Source organism: Vigna unguiculata, chromosome 2 (genome assembly GCF_004118075.2).
Source record: "Vigna unguiculata cultivar IT97K-499-35 chromosome 2, ASM411807v1, whole genome shotgun sequence".
Classification (NCBI taxonomy): Eukaryota; Viridiplantae; Streptophyta; class Magnoliopsida; order Fabales; family Fabaceae; genus Vigna; species Vigna unguiculata.
The window spans coordinates 28,253,388-28,269,568 of NC_040280.1; the positions used below are offsets into that span (position 1 = coordinate 28,253,388).

A 16,181-nucleotide genomic window follows, 5' to 3' on the forward strand; every position below is an offset into this window, starting at 1 on the left:
GACAATTGACAAAATATTATATCTTGTAACAACATGTCTCAATTGTCAAACATCTTCAATTTAGCCAACCACATGCATTTTACTTCATAAACTGCTTTTTTTAAAAATAAAAATCAAATTCATTCTTCCAACTAAAAGGTTCGAAGAAACTCCTTGGACGAATACATATGTTGAATTCAACCTAAGTTCGTTGTCCAATTCCCATGTATACCTAAGATTAATGTCACATGCACTCTAATAAACTCGTAACCATCATACGCATCCATATTCCTTTTAAAAAATAAGAATTCATTCTCTTCTTATTTCTTACATCTTTTTGGATAATATTTGTTGTAGTTATCTATGTCGTAGATATCATTTTTGTTTTTATTATTTTATTCCTATTTGATTTTAAGTCAATAAAAATCAACTCGTTATTGTTAGTTTTAGACATTGGAAGATTTTAAAGCTCGTTGGTTTGAATCAAGGTATGATAGTTTATTCCCTTTCAAACAACATTACATCACTAAAAATGTTCAAACATCTTAGGTAAAGCTTTAATAGCCGACAAAGTTTTATATCCATCTTTGAGTTTCACTTGAATGTGCTTTAATATTATGGATGACAATTCGGGATAGCCCAAGCGGGTTAGCCTACATAAAAAAACGCAGGGCAGGTTGAGATGTTAAATCCGCTAGCCAGCACAGGCCCGTCCTGTATAGGCTCACAACCCGCGCAGGCTAAAGACGGGGTGGAGTGGGGTGGGCTGACCCGATGGCCCACTTATAAAATTAAATATTTTTATTTTTTTAGTTCTCACATCATTCGTCATGTTGTTTCTATAATTTTATATTTTATTTTTTTTATTATTATGTATAATCATTGTATATAAGATAATGAATTTAGTTTTTTAATATGAAATATTTTTTATGCATTCTTAGGTATCTTGCAGGTAATATGTTGCTATTATGCTTTAGCTATAATTTTCGTAGATATTGTTTCTTTTCTTTGACTAAGTAGACTAATTTTAATTATTTCGATAGAAAATGAATACAAATTATTATGAAAAAATAAATAATTTTTTTATTTTGTTCATCTCAAAAAAGAAATATTTTGCTCATCACAAATGCGAATCAGCATGCGGGCCCGTAGACAACTAACGGGATGGGACAAGCAAAAGAATAAATCTGATATTATACTGCACGGACCAAAACAGACCGGAATGGTCCGCTTTGTCATCCTATTTAATATTATCTAATATTTAATATTTAAATGTGATCGATTACTCCATCAATAATTTTCTTTACTACTTAGCTACAATAAATAAGACCAGGAAAAAAAAAGAAAAAAAGTAAAATCAAACAAAAATCAAATCTGGTCCCGGCGGGGCTCGAACCCGCGACCTTCGGCTCATAAGACCAACGCTCTAACCAACTGAGCTACGGGACCTTCACATTTATTTTAGAATAGATTAAGTATATGAATTGGTGACACCGAAGTCTAAATCTAAGTAAGAAACGTACCTACTCATATTTTACTAACTTCCAAAATGGCCACACGCACACAGGATACCTTATGAATTACTCGTTAACATGAAATTATATTTTTGTTCATTAACTTATGTTAAATTGTTATTTAAATCTTTAACAACTTTTTTAAATATTATTTCCCTACTTTGTGGGTTTAAAGAAACATTAATCTTCTTTGTCTTTAATATCAAATAAAGAATACAAAATGTTTTTTTCTTTTTTATTCTCTTTTATTTCATTTCTTCGCTTTTATTTTTCGCAAGCAAAAGAAAGTTTAACTAAATTTAGATTTAATTATTTGTCTAGGTTATACAATAAACATTTTAAATTTAAAAAATGTTAATTTCAAATTTTACACATATTATTTTACTTCTTTATTTTTAATGCATTTTAGTTTTTTTCATCTGTACCTATATATCTATCTATTTCTATAGAAAGAATATCTTATTTTATTTTGCTGTCTACATTTTTATTCTTAATTTTACTTTTTAATAAATAATTATTTTACCATTTGTACTTTTTAAATTAGTGTTTTGATAGATTTAATTGTGTCACTCAATTAACTTTTTTAAAAGAATAATTTTTAAACTAAAATAAAAATAAGTATATTTAATAAATTTAAGAAATTATTTATTTTTATTTTAACAGTTAAAAAAGATGAACACGGGATTAATATATATATATATATATATATATATATATTGTACTTGTTTCTAGGATAAAATAGGTTAGTTAGAACATTAATCTATCGAGAGTTTCTGCAACTAACGCAAATAAAACAAAAGTTTTTTTGTCTGGTGTGAAATACGAAAAAGGATCCAAAGGATGAGCAGAAAAAAACAAAAAAACAACGAGGTAAAGATAAATAATAAAAAAAAGAGAGAGTATTATTGAAAATACATAAATTTGAGGTAGTCAGATATAAAGTTTAAACAGTTTGTACTCAATAACTTTGAGAATCTGCAAGAATTGACAAACAAAAATATTTATTTAATAAATAAATAAGAGAAAATTAATGACCTGTATAAAGAAAAAAAAACTTAAATATTTATTTAATAAATAAAAATATTAAAATATTTGTAGATTTCTGAGATATTTAATATATAAAATAGAGGAACTATAGCAGGTGGGCGGTTTAAGAAGTAAAAGAAAGAAAAGAGTGGAAGAAATGGTTGGTGAGTTTTGCGCGTGGGAGTGAGAGTGACAGTGGAAAGAAAGGGATGACGCTGGGTCTGATCAATGCAAACCCCGTGGTTCACGCCAAGAAGGAGCGAATCGCTCGTTCCGAAGATCCTCACGCCGTTGATCCTCTCGATATTTATGATATCCTTTTTTTCTTTTCTACGCTTTTCATTTCCAAATTTTGGCTGCGCTATTTCTTGTCATCGCGTCAACTTGATGCTAAACTCTTGAGATCCTTGACTTCGCTTTGACAAATTTCGTGAGGGATATTCGGGATCCCGAACATCCTTATTCCTTGGAACAACTCAGTGTTCTGTCCGAGGAATCAATCACCGTCGATGACAAATTAGGCCGAATTCTGTGAGTTTCAAATTCCTCAGCTTCTCTTTCTAGGATTTATTAATTTATTGGTTTTGTTCACTTTTCAATTATCTTTGCTTAGGATAACGTTTACGCCGACCGTTCAGCACTGTAGCATGGCCACGGTTATTGGTCTCTGCCTGAGAGTGAAACTGAAGCACTACTTTCCTCCTCATTACAAAGTTTGTTCCCTGCTATTCCTTTTCGCTTCTGCATGCTTTTTATTTTCTCAATTGTTGATCTATGATGTTATGTATGAGGTGTCTTGTTTGTGGGTTGCATATCCTGCTTTCTTTTTTTGTTTATTTTTGAAGCTTAAGAGCTTGTTGGGAATTGATAACGTGTAAAGTGTGAAAAAAACGGGAGAAGAAACTGGAAAATAAATGGAGCGAATAGGTTTTTGTTGGCTTAAACTTCCTGTTCTCTGGAATTTCAATCTAATGCATTCACACAATCAATTAAAACAGTTGGATGAAGATGGTTAAGTCGTAGTTTCTAAATCAAACTTTTAATTATGTGCCCAAGGATTTTAACCATTCAGGAAGTATGTCAATTTTGAAATGCATTCTGTCAAGCTTAGTGAACCACTGGATGAAGATCAGAGGACTCATATTTAATCCTTAAAATATGTATCCGAGATTTAACTCCGTGAATGCTTCGCATCTGAATCGGGTTCAATATTTTACCTATGCAGATTTGTCAATTTTGTTGTGTTGTGATTGGTTTGGTTTGATAGATAAAGGTGAAATGTGCATTATTCCTACGCAGATCTCCTGGAAAAAGTGTTGTATTTCTTTTTCATTTCAGTATATTAAGATATTCGCTCCATCAAAATATAAAGAAGGTATTTTTATTTGTCTTTTCCTTCGTATATAAGTTATGGGACCTGGGTCCATTTCCATTATGCATATTGACAAGAATTTGACGCCACAAGAATCAGAGTGGTTATGAATCTTGGGGATGGAATAATGAAGATAATCATTGAGTGAATTGGATTCTAACTTATTAAATAGGGTTGGATATACTGAACAGCATTTGAGTTTGAAGTAGCGGCTGCAATAGCGGACAGAAATGCAGAAAATCATGGCTGGAGCAGGCAGGTTCTACAAGAATGAGCTGCAAAAAACCTATTTTAACCGTGAAATAGCATTGTCTTGGGAGTGGATTTGGGCTTTTACCCCTCCTTTTAGTCAGAACTAGGACTTTACTCTCAGTCACTTGTGTGCACTCTGTTATGAATTAGCACCTACTGTTCTTTAGAGGAACATTCACGCTTTTCCAGCATTTCCTAGCATGGCCAGCTGTGACAGTTTGTTTTCTCCAGTCTCTGCTCTCCATAGTTTCTGTGTATCCATGAAACCACGGTTTTAAATAGTGCAATACAGAAGCATAGAGAGCTGTAGCAGCCATATCAGATGGGATAGCAGGGCCATGTGTTGATTCCGAAAAGAGCTTTATGATCAGAGAAGTTAAGACTTTTTTGGAGGGGTGGGGGCTAATTTTGGGATTTAAATTTTGGTTTAGAAGATGACGGTTGATGCTTCCTAACTTGTAAACTTGTATTTGACTTTTTTATGTTTATTTACATGTGGCCTTTGTTTAAGCACTTATGACTTTTATTGTTAATTATGAGTCTATTTGGATAAATTTCACTACAAATACTTTTAGAAAAAGCTAATATGAGAAGGTTTTTATAAATTAGTTTGTGCCAAGTTAATTTTACTTTACATACAGATCTTAGCTTTTTTTCTCTCCTGAGAATGTTTATAGAGAAATTTATACAACCAGTCTCTCAATGACTTGAATTTTGAGTAATTTTTATCATTTTGGAGAATTTATATGTAGTTTATATTATATAAACCAGACAGAAATTTTCATAATAGCTACTATCCTGCTATAGCACTTTTGAGGCTGGCTGCCACATACCACCATTTGATCTAAAACACTGCCTGAGACCTCTGCACCATTTTCTGCCAAACCTGTTTGTAGTGAAGTGTAACCTTTACTGCCTTGCTTTGTTCTGTCCCTTGTTATTTGTTATTTTCTCTAAAACAGGTCTATCATCTCCTTGTCTTGTGCTAACTTCTAAGTTTTACGCTTGATTTTTTTGTTTTGGTTCTTATTGATAAGAACAGTGGTCATCCAAATATATTGCAAGCATTTAGGATTGGCTTTTACGGTTGGTGGTTTGTTAGTTCCCCTTGCTCCTTCAGGCTTTCTTTCTTTTCATGTTGATTTTAGTTCTCAATGCTGAAAATTCATTTCTATTCTGCTTAGATTGTCTCCTGTCTGATAATTATCCCATCCATTATTCTAATTTTTCTTTTGGCAGGTGGACATCAAGGTTTCACCTGGATCTCATGCTGACGAAGAATCTGGTGAGGTTTATAATTTGCTAAAATAACGACATTTAAGACTTTTCCCGTGGCAAAATTTGACATGATTTAGTCATGTTCATATCTTGTAGATTTGATGGACATTTATTAGATAGAAGGATCTATATAATGTCTATTAAGAGAGAATTTGAACATGACTAGTCCTGTAAATGAGATGATCCATTCCTAGCATCAAGACTTTTCCTCTCTTTTCTTCAACTTTTTAACCTTCTCATTTAGGCCTTTTCCTCTCCGAAACCACTATGCCCGTCAACTTCATGACACTTTTACTTTACCCCTGTACCTCACTGAGAAACAACAGTTTCCTTTGGATTCCTTTCTTCCTACAACATAATAATTCTTGAAATCTTCCTCTTGCAGTCAACAAGCAGTTAAATGATAAAGAAAGAGTTGCTGCTGCCTTGGAGAATCCCAACCTCCGCCAGCTTGTGGATGAGTGCCTCTACTCCAATGAACTGTGAGCAACGAGACATAATACATCAATAACTATTGTACAGGGCATTTACCTCTTATGATGTTATAAAAAGTAGTCCATATGTATGGAAATTAGTTGGATGGTGTGTACCTTTCGAGAGGCTTTATCTCTTCGACTCCCAACTTCTTCACATTGGATGTAGCATGTGATAATGTATGTAGATCAAGTTAGGCATCATCATGTCATACCTTTGTACCTTCCACTACAGAATGTGCTGAAACAGTCTTTTTTATGGGTTGACCCGGTCTTTACCACTCATAGTTCATGCCATGACGTTTAATTTGTTTTGGTGGAAATTAAGCATTATATCTTTTCCGTGACAAAGGATAATTATATTTACAGATATATGTCGCATCATGTTTAATTATTTTAATTGAGTTGGCCGCGTTGTTTTGCTGTCTCTTGCTATTTAATGCCGATGCTTCTCCAAGTGCTGTTTGTCTCGTAAACATTCTGGTACCGCAACCTATGATTTCCTATGTCACATACGTTTGACATATATGGTCAATGCGGTTTCGTCTGCTACAGAAAAATGGATTTTATTTTTCGTGATGTGAGGTTGCTCAATGACAGGTAAGGCACATCCATGATTCACGATAAGGGCACGTTTAGAAACACATTATTAGCCTGTAAACATGGGCTAATAAATTTCGTAGCTTTTGAGGATATCATGTCATCAATTGCTGAGGCGTGAGCCCGATTTTTTCTTCATACTCCTCTTAGCCTCTTGCAACTTAGCTCTTGATACCAATCTTACAGTCAATCATAACACATCACAGGATGTATGTAATGCACTCGATCACTTTGAGGTTACTTCGGTAATTGGAACATTGTGAATTTTGAGATGGAATATCAATGGTGGCGAACGAAACCTTAAACGCATCATATTTGTATTTTTTTACTGAATAAAAAAGTTCAATCAGAATTGGCAACTAATTTCTAGATTATAATTGCACTTTTAAGATCGTAATTTTTCTGAATTCTTCAGACCAAGGTCTGAAGGCAAGACTTGAGTCTGAACCTCCATGATCCAGTCTAACATTTCATTCTCCTTAGACTTGCTTTTCCTATCGTCAACTCGGCAACACAATGTTTGATTTTGAGGATTGAATTCCACCACCCGGAAAAAGTCAAAGCCAACAATTTAAGCAAAACAGAGCATGGATCAAAGCGATATGTATTAATGTATTACTATATTTAATATTTTGCAAACACTAAAGTCACATCAATCAATGAATCAACCCCCATTACGCATAGTGCGGATTGGGACGCATCAATTGAATAATATCCTTCCAGAACTGACTCTCTATTTCCTTTTCAGACGAAAGAATCTCCAACCAAATAAATGTAGAAATCTCCAAAACAATTAATCATCCCACCATTTCCCGAGTACCATAATTCCAGGAACTCAACCAATTTTGGAACCAAACAGAAAATAACAGACCAGAAGTCTAGGTTGATGGAGTTCAGCAGAAGTTTCAGGTTGTCGAAGTCACACCGAATACCGTTTTCATCAGAATATGTAACATCGGAATGTGGCTACGAGAGAATCTCTCAGTCGGTGAGGCTAAGTGGTGAACATGATTTCAGTGAAAAGTACAAGAAAAATAAAAGGGGTGCGGGGCTTCTTGGTAAAGTTTTCTCCTTTGCGAGAATTTCATCTCCCCAGGAAGAGCCTAATAAGGTGGCGGAGAGGGTGGTAAAGAAGGAGAAGAAACGCTCTTCTTGGCTTCCCGATCCAGATAAACGGTGGCCAATTCAGGGATGGTGATATGTGTTTTGTTTCTTTCTGGTTTTTGTGTTTCAAGGATTTGTAATCGAATCTTCTCTGTGTTGTTTCATATTTACTTTTGGGATTCATCTTTGCTTTTCTGTGTCAGTTCGTCTTGTACATGTTAACATTCTGCAGATTCATAATTCAGTGATTATAACAGAGAAATTAGTGAAGGAATATCTGTTATGTTTTGTGGAAATTAGTGTAGTCATCTAAGATTTGAGTTGTCTTGTTAAATTGTTCTGTCATCTGAAGAATATAAGATTACCAATCGGATAATGTTAACTCTTACGATTGCAGTTAAAATATCGGCTTAAATACTTTTTTCTTATTCAATTTCGTAGTTTTTGTTGTGGATAATCTTTATTTTGATAGAATGTTTGAAATAATCATCATTTTTTACTGAATGTTTAAAATGGTCCTCATTTTCGCAATTCGTGTTTTGTTTGGTCTTTCCCTGTGATGCCGTTTAAATTAGTAACAGATTACTGTACAGGTGGCACTGTTTGTACTATGTTGTATTGGAGTGTGTTACATGTACTTCGCAGATGCTAATTAACGTTAACTTTTCAATTTGGGAGAAATTTTGCAATTAGGTCTTGAGTTGGATTGCAGTCGCGCTCTTCCTCGTTGGAGGCGATTTCTTCATCTTCGTCTTTCTTGAGCTCGGATTTAGAGGAAACAGCTAATAATTGTCATTTCATCATTGGATTGTAGTCGCGCTTTTCATCTCAATTTTCCACTTAATCATCATCAACGAGGTAGGTGGGTTTAGGGTTTTCTGGGTTGTTTTTGCTTAGGGTTTTCGTAATTCTATTTTGGGGTTTGTTTATGCTTGGATTGTTGTGATGTTTTGCATGGTTTCTAAATTACCACCCCTGTACAGTAGTAACACCATGATGCAACGTAATACAAACAGTGTCACATGTATAGTGTGCTCCGTTACTGATTTAAACGACGTCACAGAAAATGACCAAATAAAACACGAATTGCGAAAATGAGGACCATTTTAAACATTCGGTAAAAATGAGGACCATTTTACTTCAAGATGAGGATCATCCGCAACAAACACTACAAAAATAGGATAGGATGAAAAAGGTATTTAAACCTAAAATATTTAACTTAAAACATTATTCAATTTCTTGGACTAAAGTTTAATTTTGTCTTTCATGTTTAAAATTGATATTCTTAATTCATATAATTTAAAATAAATATTGAATTTTTCTGTCCAAATATTTCATATTTAAATACATTGAAATAAATATTTATTGATCTGAATATAATGTATTTTTTAATTATATTTGAAATATAAGATTTCTGAAATTACAAATACTAAAAAAGTTGGTTTTAAATTTGAAGACCCAAAATAAACTTATTCCGAATCTTAAAAACTACAAGAATGTATAAATCTAATTTTTTAACTTGAAATTAAATCATGTATGCGTGAGAAAGTCCCTCTGCTCTGCTCTACAAATAGTATGTTCTGAATTTAAACACGCATGTAAAAAACTATTAATGATATGATTTATTTTTGAAAAAATTGTAAAAAAAATATATAAAAAAGTGAGAGCACTTAAAATAACTTTACGTGAGTTTTTTTTTTATCATTTTAAGTGTAAAAGATTACAAAAATAGTAATTAACCACTTTCGTCTCTTTAAGCGGTTTATTACATTGATGTTTGGTACTAAAATATGTCAAATAAGATTTTAACATATAAATAAATTCATGAACTTAATTTTTATTATCAATTTATTATATAAATATACTCTGGTCACATTTTTTTTTAATTTTGAATTGATATGATACTTTTGAATCATACTTTGAAAAGACTTTTTTTTTTCTTCATTTTAGAAATTAATGTAAAAATATGGTATAAATTCAAAGACCAAAATGACATTTTTTTTTCTTTAAAAAAACTACGACCTCTCTCACTTTAGTCTTTGTATACCTTCCTTTTGTCTTTATTTTTAGTTTATTTTTGCGAAATTTACTTACGAAAGTCGATTGATGCTAAACAACACTATTATTTAAAAAAATGAACTTAAGAAATTAAAAGAAAAATACTTTAAAAATTGATATTCAAATTAAATTAGAGTCTATTGTAATACATTCAAATTCAATTAAGCAATCACTTTCTAATCTTGACATTAGGTTAAATATGTTTTTGATTTCTCAAGTTTCAGTGAATTTTGAATTTAGTCTCTTTTTAAAATTTTATATACCAATTTAGTCTTTCATATTTAGAAATGCATGTATTTAGTTCTTTTTACCAAATTTTGTTAACTTTATTTGACATTTTAAATGCATTTTATGATAATATTTAAATTAACATTGAAGCAAAAATGTGTGGAACGGTGTAAATAAGTAAATAATTCAAATACTATCATGAAATACACTTAAAACGTCATATAAACTTCATAAAAATTGGTTAAAATGACTAAATTCACGCATTTTTAAAAAATGAATGACTAAATTGGTCAAAAATTTTGAAGAATTACTAATTTCAAATTTTACTGAAATTTGAGAGACCAAAAACATATTTAACCCTTATAATAATTCTGGGGAAAAAAAAACGAGTAAATAATTACACCTTATCGTTACTATCAAAGTTTATTTTCTAACGCATCCTAGCATCAACACATACGAGGATTGAGCTCCATACCCTCTTCCACAAACAAATTGTATCACTTACATTAACATCTTCAATGAACAATCACAACCTTTGCTAATTTATAGCAAAAAATAAATAGAAACAGTGCAAATATACATAAACAAAAAAGTAGTCGATTTAAAAGCAACCCAAAAACTTCATATAACATCCTAATACCTCTAGTCAATTTCTTCCGTAAACAAAAGGCTGTTTGAATCCTATACAATATAATGTGTTGTGTGTTTCTGTATAAACAAATATTAAATATATTTTTACTTTTTAAGGTAAATTGGAATTAGTTCATTTTTAAAAAAATTTATCTAATTTAGTTCTCTAACTTTATAAATATGTAACTTTAGTTATTTTCATCAAATTTTGTTAATTTTATTTGACATTTCAAAAGTTTTTTTAATGATAGTTTTATTTTATACTATTTGACACATTTCCGCTTTAGTGTAGCTTAAGAACAATTTAAAATATCAAATAAACTAAACAAAATTGGATTAAAATAATTAAATTTATCCATTTTTAAAATTGAAAGACTAGATTAAACCAAAATTTTAAAATTGAAAGACTAAATTAAACCAAAATTTTAACATAAAGTTATTATAATTTTAAAGTAACGAAAGCATTTGTTATCCTGTATCCATGTTATTTATGAACATTCACACATTCCTAACAGAAACTATGCAGAAGATATGAATTGAACTGGGAGGATTTAGGTATATAACTAATAATATAACATTGTTATCATTGAGACCTTGCTTTCGCCCTGGGAATCTAATTTCAGTCTCACTTTTACATTTGACTCAAGAATCAGACAGTGAAACAAATCGGTATCAAAGTCCTTCATGAATAAATCAATTCAAGGAAAATCAATGAAATCAAAGTAGAAAGATAAATTGATGTAATCAAACCTAAATCTGATAAGAGAATAAATGAATGTAGACAAGATACGAACCAGTATACAATGAACGGCACAGAGCAGAGTTTCGAAATTCTGACATTTTCAAGAGAAATTGAAATTCTGTAATAATTTTCGTAAATTTACCAATATTTAACATTCATTTTAAGTACACAATACACTTCAAATTTTTAATAAACTATAATTTTCTACAAAAATAAAAATATTATTGTAAACAAATTTAAATACATTATTTTCTGCAAAGAATGTTTACGAGATGGTTGATAAAATTAAATTATTTTATCAAATGAAAAATGACTTATTATTACATGATAATAAGTTCTAATTAAATTTGTAGATAATTTAAAGAAAGTGGTTTTAAAATATATAACTTTCTTTAAAACGGAAAATTTTTATTTATGTAAGAGTTATTTACAAATACAAATAATAAAAGTAATTACGTGTTTTTAGATTAACAAATAATATTGTTTAATAAAAAAATGTTTTTCAATTCTTCAAATATATAACTAAAATCACACCGTTTTTTTAATCAACATTATTAGTGAAATATATAACTAAAATTAATTAAAAAATAATAAAACCAAGAAAAATAATACACTCCGGTATTAAAGAGCGAAATTTTCTACCCCTTGTACTTTCTGTTTCTTCAAAATCACTTCTATGTTTAAAAATGTTTCCAATTCAAACTAATTTCATACAGCGTATTTCATTTTTATAAATTTAAAATCAATTTATGTTATAAATGTAAAAGGGTGGTATTATTACTTTCATTAAAAGCATATTAAAAAAGATAAAACATTTCACATTTAATTTGAATGCAAAAGGATGGTATCAATTTATAATTTTAAAGCACTATTTTCTTTTTCTAAATAAAAGAGCCTTAAAAGTACTATTTTAAAATTTAAATAGCTAAGAAAACTCTACCTTAAAGAGTACCAAACACCTTTTAATCTTTATATTCAAAATTTATGTAAAAGTGATAATATACCAATTTTTTAATAAATTTAATCACATTTCATTATTTCTTAAAATAATCTGTCAGTTTTTCATTTTCACTTTTGGCTAAATTATAATAAAATAGGAACATAAGAAGCATCTACGAAAACCTTCAAAATCAAAAGCGAAACTAAACCAAAAAAAAAAAGTAATTCGTGTAAAATTGCCATCTACTTACCTTATACTAAGTTAAAAAAGCACAAGTATATACAAATCTAGATCAAGCATTATAATCAGATCAGGGTGGATTCGAACCACCATCCTACCAGAGCATAAGGTCGCCATTAGACGAAATGCTCTGATCGCTCTACCGTTTTGAGCTTACAGATCTATCATTCAATTAAATAATTACAATTATAACTACCAAAAAACTACCCTTCTTAAACAAGACAAACATCCAACACAACTAACTTTCATTATATTCAGAAAATAAGGTCTCAGGTTGAAAAACAAGTTTTACTTTGTGTATAATGTATATAATAAAATATGGCTTTCAGTAATTATACTTTCAAATATGCCAAAAAATTTAGCCAACGACTTGGGTTACTCGGCAAACATTCTACTTCCATGATATAATTTTTTCATAATTCCACTTCTCATTTCAAGAGTAATTTTATTAATATATAAAAAACAGTAATTAAAAAGTAACAACTATTTTTAACATCTCCAAAACAAAAGCTATTTTCGGCAATATTGACGTTAATCGATTGAGGAAGTGAATGCTCGCCTTTAATAGTAATTATGGCACATCATTCAACTGGCTCCAAAATTATAAATATTACTAATTTTAAATAGAATATTCTTTTATTTAATATTGTCGGTCAATAACATTATAATATTTTGATTACACTAGAAAAATATTGATTATGGTGTAAAAAATTTGAGAATACAAAAGATAGATAATTGGGACATAAATTCCTAAATAATACTAGCAAGAAACATACTTATAACTCTTCAACAAGATAGAAAAACATAAGCCATCCTACGAATTAATCAACACAACGCGCACAAGCACCTTGACAATCAAAAGTTCCGCATTATAAAGATAGCAGATAAATTGATTAGATAACTCATATGTAAGGCAGAAACCAAAAGTTTAATGGCAAACACAGCTGATTTTATCTTTGAAGATAACACAAATTAAGTGCAGTAAGCAGTATCTGAATAAGATTTCTCTAACAAAACTATAAATATATACTATCCATGTTTCATAAATAAACATAACTAACCGTAGTATTAAAATAACTTAATAATAGAATTTTTGAACAGTACTACTGACAACATGAATTAGCCTTTCATGTGTGTAACCAATTGACGATAATACAAATTAAGTGCAGTAAGCAGTATCTTAATAAGTTTTCTCTAACAAATAACTATAAATATATACTACCTAGGTTTCATAAACAAAATAACGGTAGTATTAAAATAACTTAATAATTGAATTTTTGAACAGTACTACTGACAACATGATTTATCAACAATAACAACATCGCAACTCAATTCGGAAAATGAATGCAAACTAAATTAAATTGGAAGAAATATATACTTTCCGTGTAGAGTGCCGAAATCATCTTCACGTTAAAAATACAAGCATAGATCAGAATCTTCTGCAATCCACAAGATAATTTCATCATAATCGCATTCTCCTACCCCGTGATATTTCCCCAGCGGAAGCCATATAGCGTCTTTACTTAATTGAAGACGGATACTTCGATGTTGGCCAGAAGATCTCATTGGCAAAGCTTAACAATGCTACAATCCTCAAATAATTCGCTTTGAAAATAAGCTATTTCTGCATTACAAATATTGACTGCCGAAGCTGAACTTATTACATGTTATCAAATTTACAAGTATATGGTACTAAACCGGCAATACTACATGTGATCAATCTTTATAAGCAGATGTCACCAGATTAACCCACCTCAAGTGAAATAAAACAATAATGAACATTAACAAAATGACAATAGTACTGCTGCGCTATTTCAATAAAGCATTATTTTATTCGATAAGGCAGTAATAAGGAAGAAAGTAATTATTAAATAAGCATGAATCGACGTTTATAGATAAGACAGTAATAATGAGGAAGTAATTATTAAATAGGCATGGATCGACGTTAATAGTATCGAGTACCATCGTTGATTCATGAAAACTGGCTTAATGACTGCTTAAAATAAATAATTCATAATTAAAATACCTTCGAAAACAAAGACCCCGTTTTACCTTTTAGAATGTAACTACTGATGAACTCCACCTAGCATCTTCTGCCTATAAGATTACCAAAAAGCTCAGATTGACATTATTCACATTACCAACCTTTTAAATCAAATTAACGGAAGATGACACAAATTATTCGATCTGTTGACTACTGAACCTGGAACGATGCTGTTTAAATTTTAAAAACAAGTATACGGTTGTTATCTTATCTTTAATTATTTGAATTGAAATATCTAACCTTTTGATTGTAAATTGATAAATAATACCTTTTGGTTGAAGCGAATCCTCTGTTGAATCCCTCTGGTGCAGAGATGTATAACGGAGTGGAGCGACAGAGAAAGGTAATAATAAAAGGCATAACGAAAGAGAGCACAGCACACACCACACGAGGGAGAGATCCCGGGCAACTCCCGTGCGATCTCTCCCGAAACCAACAAAACTTTTTTTATTAACAATTATTTGACCTGCCAAGCAAGCGCACCTGACATGGCAAAGGTCGGATGACAAGATCACTCAGGACTCCCAACCCCAAACGACTCAGCGTTTTGAGGTCATTCATCCCGAAATCTCCTACATCCACATATTTCCACCTGAAAGCTTCACATCATACAATAATTTTACATCTGAGACCAGCAACATATGCAGCCTAGCAAGTAACACTGCTTCTTCAACAATCCAAATCATCCGATACAAGCATCCATACATAACGATCGAAGGAGCATCGGCAAATGGATCCATCAATCTATAGTTGGATCAGCTTTCATTCCATGGATTATCTACCTGCAAAAAACACCTCAAGAGGCTTGGCATATACAAAGACCAAAGGACTCTCCCACGACACAAGCAAGACGAACAAGAAGCGCAAACCTCTATGCATAGATCTATGCCTCCATGCATCGGATCTATGAAAAACGCCGATAATATAAATTGAAGATAACAAATCAAGACGCTAATAACGTAAGACCGAACCTAACCGGAGCATAATCCCAACATGAAGTTGATCGAACCAGGCCGAAACTACCATGGACGTGTAGATCTTGATCAGATCCATCCCGATCCGGTGACGAAAGAAGCATCGGAGGTAAGGAAAAGAATAGATCTGAAATTGCAGAGAGTAGGTATGGCAAAAGAGTTTATGAAGATAAGGCTGAGAAGAAGAGGCGCTGAATGAGAGAAAATAGAGAACCCTAAGGTTTCTTTTATAATGGAATTCTGGGATCGGACGGCTGAGATTGATTGTGTTGACGGTGGGGATTCTGTGACGTGTAATGTTAGGTGCGGCTCATTTATCGGTGGGGCAAAGCTGTTTGTTATCTGTCTCTTTACAATAATAGAGGGGTATTTTTGTAAAAGAAGATCAGCACAATGGCGGTTTGGTGTTTAACCCTACAAGGACGGCAATGACGCGCTGGCTTCCAACTTTTCAAGGTCGCGTGGTCCTTACGCACGATGTGGCCTCAGATTGCGTTATCCTTACGTTCCTACATATATTAAATAATAAATAGTATTTTGTTGACTGACCAGGTCAACAACTTTTTTTATTTGTTTATGAATTAAACTTAAATAAGTTTATAGGTTTTTAATTTATTTTATTTTAAATATTATATTTTTAAAAATGTTTTTTAAACTGTTATCTTAGAAAAATATTAATTATCATTTAATTATATATATTTTTATCATTCATGTATTCTTAATTAGC

General features: G+C 31.2%; 1 protein-coding gene, 1 long non-coding RNA gene and 1 other non-coding gene across 3 annotated transcripts; 1 reads left to right on the plus strand and 2 right to left on the minus strand.

The window, feature by feature from the left end:
- Window positions 1-1,354: 1,354 nt before the first annotated feature.
- On the minus strand, window positions 1,355-1,428 carry TRNAI-UAU. The gene has a single exon. It is a non-coding gene; the product is annotated as a tRNA-Ile (tRNA).
- Window positions 1,429-2,636: 1,208 nt separating this feature from the next.
- On the plus strand, window positions 2,637-6,264 carry LOC114173503 (protein AE7-like 1). The gene is made up of 5 exons (XM_028057953.1): window positions 2,637-2,831; window positions 2,945-3,050; window positions 3,133-3,232; window positions 5,383-5,428; window positions 5,807-6,264. The coding sequence occupies exons 1-5, from the start codon at window positions 2,729-2,731 to the stop codon at window positions 5,905-5,907; spliced, it is 456 nt and encodes a 151-aa protein (XP_027913754.1). The 5' UTR covers window positions 2,637-2,728; the 3' UTR covers window positions 5,908-6,264.
- Window positions 6,265-13,663: 7,399 nt separating this feature from the next.
- Window positions 13,664-15,782, minus strand: LOC114173597. The gene is made up of 2 exons (XR_003602526.1): window positions 15,350-15,782; window positions 13,664-15,262 (listed from the first exon to the last, which is right to left on the minus strand). It is a non-coding gene; the product is annotated as an uncharacterized LOC114173597 (long non-coding RNA).
- Between the last annotated feature and the right edge of the window lie 399 nt (window positions 15,783-16,181).

Excerpts from the sequence above, each read along its gene's own strand:
- LOC114173503 (XM_028057953.1), top strand. The coding sequence starts at position 2,729 with ATGACGCTGGGTCTGATCAATGCAAACCCCGTGGTTCACGCCAAGAAG. Across the intron at positions 3,233-5,382 it reads ACTTTCCTCCTCATTACAAA|GTGGACATCAAGGTTTCACC; the intron begins GTTTGTTCCCTG and ends TTCTTTTGGCAG. Across the intron at positions 5,429-5,806 it reads TCATGCTGACGAAGAATCTG|TCAACAAGCAGTTAAATGAT; the intron begins GTGAGGTTTATA and ends TTCCTCTTGCAG.